Source organism: Limulus polyphemus, unplaced genomic scaffold, assembly GCF_000517525.1.
Source record: "Limulus polyphemus unplaced genomic scaffold, Limulus_polyphemus-2.1.2 Scaffold246, whole genome shotgun sequence".
NCBI classification, from domain to species: Eukaryota; Metazoa; Arthropoda; class Merostomata; order Xiphosura; family Limulidae; genus Limulus; species Limulus polyphemus.
The window spans coordinates 624,235-632,225 of NW_013665856.1; the positions used below are offsets into that span (position 1 = coordinate 624,235).

The following is a 7,991-nucleotide window of genomic DNA, read 5'->3' on the forward strand; positions in this document are numbered from 1 at the left end:
ATGGGGATTGCTACCCATCCATGATGATCTGTGTATCGTAAGTCGTGGGATTGCTCTACTTTTCAAATTAAGGTGTCGAGGTCACCCAATGTGCTATTCACCCCTTTTTCTGGTGGAGTATGCGAGTCCTTGCCACTTACCAGTTCCTAGCTGCTGGGGTGGTGAACCATAAAGGCTTTTTCCTGAGTGTGCTCACTCCCACTCAGTTGAGAGTAGGGTGGTGGTGTTCTGTCAGTGTAGATGGCACTGACACTCATCCTACTGTGGACCTGATGTACAATTCCAAATGCAGCCTGAGGATAGACGTTGCATTCTACCAACATGCAATTCACCCCTCTGACTGAAACACCTTCCTTCCTACCGTTCCCTAGATATTGATTCCCGGAAGATAGAGTGATGATTGGAGCAGGACCAGCCATATAAGTCCTTAAATGTGTGTGACCAGTACTCTCCTCGTACTGTGAACTGGACAATATCTTCCTGATGGCTGGTGCTGGACTGGAGATGAACCCCACTTTGCTATTCACCTTCCTACCATCCCCCAGATGTTGGTTTTTGGCAGATATGATAATGGTTGTGTCAAATGTGCAAAAGTAATGATGCGGATCCTTAGTACAGAGGCTCATCTTTCCTACCTCTACCTTTCAAGGTGAAAGGTAGAGGACCATCTTCCTACCATGGCCCAGATATCTCTGTTATGGTTCATCCGGTATTGGTCGAGGTAGATTTCCCATTTATTATCTAACATGCCCTTGTCACTCTACACTAGGGGTTCCTTAATTTCATTTACTTTACTTGGGTCTCTCTTTTGATTCCACCCTGTTTGTGATACATTATCATATGGACAAGGAATATACCTGGCTCAGAAGTGGTGTGATCTCCCACAGCTATGTTGTCTGCTGTTTATTTGCACAACCCATGGTTTTCCTTAGGGCACTTTCTAAAGATGGATCATCTTCTCACTGGACCCTCCACCAACTCAATGTGGGATTCTAGCTATTTGTGAGAAGAGGTAATAGAATGTATTGGAAGTTAACATTTTCTTACACTGAAAATATATTTCAGATAGATACTTGTCCCACTCACATTTCCCACCCAACCTTCCCACTTCCAGTGAAGATTTTCTGTTTACTGCCCAATCTTGAAGTGATTACGGTCTCCAAGGAAGAGAGGGTGCTTGTTACGATAGGAGTTGTGTTGCACCCTTATTGGCATAGGGTTGCTGCATTTTCACTTGCATGATAGCGTGCAGATGTTTCACGTGAGGGTAGGTAGGATTATCAAAATTTGTGCCTATAGAGTGTAGTATAGGTTGACAAAAGCTATTCGTAAGAAGACGTAAGTATCTTTCCGAAATAAATTTTAAGTGTAGGAAAATGTTAACATTTTTTTAGTCTACACTAGCTTCCAAACATGAATATAATCAAGTTTTGTTGGTTCAGTGTGTCTCATTTCTTTTTGAAGGAATAAATTTTTAAAATTGATAATTGAACATTTTATCTCGCAGGCTTGGCAACATCATTCTTTAACGAAAAAAATCGTAACATGTCACTGGACTTAATGGAACTTATCACTGAAGCAAAACAAGAGTGTCCTGATTGGCTAGCTGCTTTAGCTAAAGAAGTTCAGGCTGAACAGCGAGCCTCTAACTCTCGTAGATATGGAGGTGGTGCTCGAAGGTAATTACTTCTATACCAATTCATACTAATTTCCAAAAATACATATGTATATGAGTGTGTATGTGTTTGACAACCAAGATGATCATAAAAAGTATCTCACACCTAAAACAAATACAGGGAATAAAACAGAACTTGTTCAACTTCATAGAATAAGTTTTTCTTCCTTCACCCAGTGGAAATAACTTATTTATTTTTTTTTTAATATGTCCATAAATTATCAATAAAGTCAACCTATGCTAATAAATTAGCCAAACAATTAAAAAGATTACTTAGTTTTAAATTAATCAATTACAATGAGTAATATTTGTATGGAAAGTGAGAAGATGGACTTTGGTCAGTTTTAAATGAAAAGTTTAATTGTAATACTTGTGACATTTTATATTTATCAATCAAAAATATTTATGTTGTTTTTTTTACATAGTTGTAAAATGGGTTCAGTAGTGAAAAGCTGTTACATAGAACTACTTGAACTTTGCAGGTTAGAAAGTTTTGAAATTTTTAAACAATTTAACACATTAAAAAAAACAACAACTTGAATCTGTAAGTCTTCCCTAATTGCTTATGGGTACTGTAATTTTAATTTTTTAGTGTAATGTGCTTAATGATTTGAGCAGAAGTTAGAAAGTGAAATATACTATATCATGAAAGTTCAGTTATTTGTATCGAAAGTAATTCATAATAATTTTCATATGTCACTTAAATTACTTTTTCATTTTATGCAGTGATATAAAATAGGTGAATAATAAGTTTTTGGGATTTTTAGGTATGGGTCTGGTGGCTTTGGTGGTCGCGATTATAGACAGTTTAATACTCGTGACCAGCGTGGAAGTGGAGAAGCAAGAAATACAGGAGCCAACAGTTTCCAATCCCCTAATTATGGATATGGGGCCAACCAGTATTTCAGCACATCTAATCGAAGCAGCTTTGGAGGAAATTTTAACTCTGAAACTGATTGGTGGGGAAATTAGCACCCTTCTTTCTTCTGGCAACAGCATGAGCATGCTTCATTCGAAGTATGAGAAGGAAATTTTAGGTACCGCATTGTAAACTAAACTTGCAACAAGGTCCTGTACAACAATTTGAAATTTGGAAGGCACTGTTCGGATGTATAACTGAAATATTCATGGCTTGATGGTTTAGGTCCATTGTCTGGCACAAATTTTTTCAAGGTTTATCAATAGTTATGAAATATTTATGTAAACTATTTATTGAAACTTCTGTTGTTATTATAACATCACATTACCTCTTCTTTGTAAAATGGTAAAAAGATTACACAATAAACAAGAATGAAGTTCATTGTGTTTATTTGATTGTTACATATTTACAATTTGGAAAAAAATAAGGCTGGTCTTCAGTGCCTAAAGTAAAGTTGTCATCTCAAAGATTAATTTCAGTGAGAACCAGTTTTCCAATATATTGAAATTGTTTTCATCATGAAACAGATAATGCTGTTGCCAGTATTTTCTTGCAGTTTTAGATTTTTGTTATAATTGTAAAGCTTATATTTTCTAATGTTCCCATTGCTGCTGTAAGAAATATATATTGTTTTTAACTTCCCAGCTTATGAAGTGTTTACTTGGGCTTTTATTATGCTGTAACAGTTCTTTACTCTATGGAACAAAATAGTTTCACATGTGACCACAACAAAATGTGGCCATTAAAAATTATTAGAAGTAATGCCACACTGTATGTTTTATGATATATAATTACTTTTTATCTTCTATAAAGTTAGCAGCTATCCTGTTCACAAATTATCTTTAATAAAAACACAAAAAAAATTTCTCTAATACATATCTAAATTTTTATTTAGTAAATAACCCATTCACTAACTTTGTTCTTATTTTATTTGCTGGCTGAAATGTTATTGTTCTGTAGACTGACTGAGCATTCCAACACTAAAATAAAAACAGGGCCACTTAACAAATGAAACTTTGTTCAAAATCTGACTTTAATTTTCTTGAATTATTGTAATTCTATGATTTGCAAAGAGTAGTTTATGAAAATAATTATTCAATTGAACATTTAAAAAAAAAAGTTATATATAATAATATTATTTTGTAACCTATCTTAGAATCAAAATGTTGAAATGTTTACCACTTGTAAGACTGAAAAATAATTGTCAAAAAACATGCAATAAACTGTTTACCTCTTATTATTATTATTATTACTCTGTTTAAAAAGTAAATTATATTTCAAATAGTATTTCTCATGGAAAATTATTTGAATTTCATTGTATTTTGACAGAAAAGATTTTGCTTTGCATTGATCAAATGTTTTAAGCATTTTATTAATGTTTTGTGGAGGTGTTTTATCTTATATGACATTAATATTACTTATATTTCTTTTCACTATAACCTCTTTTGTTAGCTACATGTTAAAATATTTAAAACATTCTCTTATCTTCAACATAAATTTAGGTATGGAACTGTTTTCTGTGAAACATGCAGTTTAAGCAGCAAGGGGACCAAATATAACTGTTTATGAACATATATCAGTGTATAGTGATCTTGGTATTATTATTATGTGTTTTTAGATGGTCATTAAAAATTATTAGATTTTTTTCACTAATATTTTTTTGTCGTTCCAAAAGTACATCTCCTTCAGGCCATTGGTAATCAAAATCGAAACTTTTTTGATCTGGTACAAACCTTATACACAGTTTTATATGACTGCAGTTTCAGTCTTCATACTACAAAAATATAAAGTTAATTAATTAACTGTGATTTGGAGTGAAAAGAAATTAACAGACATCTGGATCAGCACCTATTTTTGGTGGCAGTATGTTTCTATGAAACTTTTTTTTAATTCATAAAAATGTACTGCTATGTATATGATGAGATTGTCAAAATATTCACATCTTTAAAGGAAAGATTATGTTCCTGTACTTTATCCTGTGATTTTTTTACATTTGATTATGGTAAAAATATCTGCAGTTCTAAAGAGGTGAACTATTAGATTTGTGTGATATTGAGTTGTAAGTTCTTTTCTGATAATATTATACCACATATTATTTTACTGTACACTAAGTGTCATGTGATGGGGCATTCAATTAAAGCCAGGATTAATTGTTGTAAAGCAGAGACCTACCTATAATGTCCTTCGATTAGTTACCATATGCCTCTACAGTTGTTCATAAATTAAAGTACGGGACCACATAATAATCATTAAAACTAACCTTACTTTGATCATTAACACTGTTACTTGTTCTTTACATAAAAATAATCAATACAACATTAAAATAAGTTCAGTTAGATCTTCTGAAAAGTGCTAATAATTTTGTGTATTTATTTTATCCATTTTTGCAAATTTTCAATAAAATGTTTATAATCTACTTGCTAACTAGTTTTTAGTGGTTTAGTTCATTTTTTTCTTCCCATTCTTCTTCTAATGTAGCTTTTCAAATTGATACACAACTCAGATTTGAGGTGAAATAAACTTTTATTTTAGCAGTTTTCAGCTATTTTAAATATACTGAATACAATTTCTATATAGATGTTTGACAGCATTAACTTATTAAATCCGAGTGGATACTGCCAACATCCAGCTGAAAGTCCCGATTTACCCGTCTGACAGTGACAGTATTCGATAGCACTTGTGTCTCTTTGGCTGAAAACTAATTCAAACCATATTATTATCTATCTTTTATAAACAGACTGGAAGTTTTTTTAGATGTGGTGAAAATTAGTAGTACATCGTGAAAATAATTCTGGCAGAAAGTGCAAAAAATTATGGGTTTAAAAGAATTGTTATTTGTGGTGGATACCTTTGTAGCTTTCTTAGAGTATCTAATTCAGATGAACAAATTAAAGTGCTTTACATTATAAAGGTTTCAGTGTTTTGTTTTGTTTTTAAATGAAATGCATATACAATTTAGTTAGTATGGTCTGAAAATCTGTATTTGTAAATGATTCTTCTAATGCTGCTTTTAAATACTCTTTAAAAATAAAACTTGAATTCTTATTCTTCTAATGAACACAGTGGATACTAGTACTTAAATCCCTTTGTACTAAAACTAAAATGAAATTAAGATATTTTATATTGCAGTCAGAAATCCAAATTTGGGATATTATTCTTTTATTTCATTATGGATTTCTTATTTTAAAAATAAAGTAGTACAAATAGTCAAGTATCACACATTTAGAAGTAAGGTCACAAAATTGTACACTAATTGTATTTATGATAGCAAATGTGATTATTTAATTTTAAATTCTAACTTTAATATTAGTATGAGCAATTTTATTTTGTGTAGCTGGTGAAATTTGCAATACTGAACATGTTATGATAATTTTTTTAAAGATTTTGTATGGTCTTCTTAACTTGCATTCAAGCCACTTTTTTCTCAGTACTTTGTAACTATATCATACTTAGTAAGAGCTGTTTCAGTTAATCACTCCTTTATGGTGAGGTGGTAAGCAACTCTTCTGGCAAGCTTATCACTTACTGTGAGTAATAAACTAACTGAAATGTGTAATATTTATTACATTAAGCACCCTGAGTGCCATATAAGGCTAGAAAGAGTTAATTTTTTATGTCCTTTTTACAAAAAGTTTAGAACTTAAGAAATGGAATTATGTGTGAGGTATGTATTGTTGTATAGAATAACTAGTGCCTTATATAAAAATATATATATATATATATATATTACCACATTCAATTTAAAAGTGTTTATGTGTGTACATTGCACATTCATACATACAGAGGATGTTATTTATAACTTCTTAGCCTGTATAATTAAATATATTTCTTGTTTGTTTGAAATAGTTTAAACATTGTATATGAATGACATGTTGCAGGGGGGAAATGAACATGAGTTTTGCTTTTCAATTTTAAACATTTCAAGACATTTTGTAATGTGAAAGTAAAAACATATTTGTAAAATAGCTTGTTTCATAAGAATATACGTAGGTCCTTTTCTACATTTAGTTAACACAAGTAGAAAGTGCTCAAGGATGTTCTAATAAAACTTGCTAGGAGTATTTTTGTGCTGTAAATCTGTCTATGTATTCTTGATTCATAGTGACATGTAACAAGCTAGTGCTGGTCTAATTGTATTTATTTCACGTATATATATATATTTGAATATAGGTTTTTAAGGAAGGAAATTTAATGTCATCCTGTTTCCTTCATCTTGGGTCTCCGAGTGGGACATTGGTAAGTTTATGGACATACAACACTAAAATCTGGGGTTCATTTTCCTGTGGTAGTCACAGCAGATAGCCCAATGTGGCTTGGATCTAAGATGAAGCAACATCCTTCATCTTGGTGATTTTATCTCCCTTGTATTTGGTACTCAATTCTGTATCATAATGTATGTTGTTCTCAAATCATGAAATTAAGATATGTTTGTGTAAAAAACATAGAATCTAAATTAGCAGTTGAGCAGTAGAATGTAGCTTAGCTATAATTGTTTACTAAAATGGTGTGGTATTTTATGAATATTACTTTGTTCCTAATGTAAAAATTATTGGAATTATAACATTTACTGTAAATAAAAGTTATCTAAAAATACTGTACATTCTCAACACTTTTTTCCCTGATCAGGTCTTCCTCGTACTTTAGAGTGCTTCAAATTATAGTTGCCGACTGTCATATTGATTTGTATGCTTCATTTCATATCACAAAAATCCACTGAAGAATGATAGGAACAGACCTAAGATATATATATATATATACACATATGTAATTATTATTCAGAATAATGCTTCAGATTTTTCTCTTAGCTTTTGTTTTTCATACTAACATAATGATTCATATTTAGGTATGGTTCTAGTAATATACTACCATAATGAAAGTAGAGTTTGCTGGTTTATGTAGATGTGATACTAAAGAGTTATCTTACTATACAGAACTGGATGACTTTATTATGTTAGAATTGTTAGGTGGGATGGAACAGGTTGACTAGGAGGTCTCTGCATTAGAAATATCATGTTGCCCATCACATATTTGACTTTTGATTGTAGCTAACATGGAATGGATGAATTATTTAAATGTCAGTAATGTAAGTATATATTTAAAAAATAAGTAGTGGATATAAATATGTTTTATCTGTAAAGTGATAGGCAAAATCTTATTGTGAAGTAGAGAAGAATGTAACTGTACATTTTTTATAGAAGTATTCAGTTGATCATACTAAATTCACTCTCAGAATTAACTTTTTTTTTTTATTGTTATAACATTAATGGAGGTAAAATTAAATAATTTGGTAAGATTTAATAAAATTGATGTTTTTTTTTTTTTTCTTTCACTATTATTATAATTTATAGTACTGCTCGTACGGCCGAAGGCGGAGTCGTACGGTACAGTCTAGTTATT

At 31.2% G+C, this 7,991-nt stretch overlaps 1 protein-coding gene across 1 annotated transcript in view; it reads left to right on the plus strand.

The window, feature by feature from the left end:
- The window catches only part of LOC106478751 (ATP-dependent RNA helicase DDX3Y-like), a 49,599-nt gene extending 46,624 nt beyond the window's left edge, over positions 1–2,975 (plus strand). Inside the window, exons 15-16 of the mRNA XM_013939312.2 lie at positions 1,508–1,679; positions 2,443–2,975. Coding sequence (XP_013794766.1) covers positions 1,508–1,679; positions 2,443–2,647 — 377 coding nt within the window. The 3' untranslated portion in view covers positions 2,648–2,975. The remainder of the gene's footprint in view (positions 1–1,507; positions 1,680–2,442) is intronic.
- Positions 2,976–7,991: the final 5,016 nt, after the last annotated feature.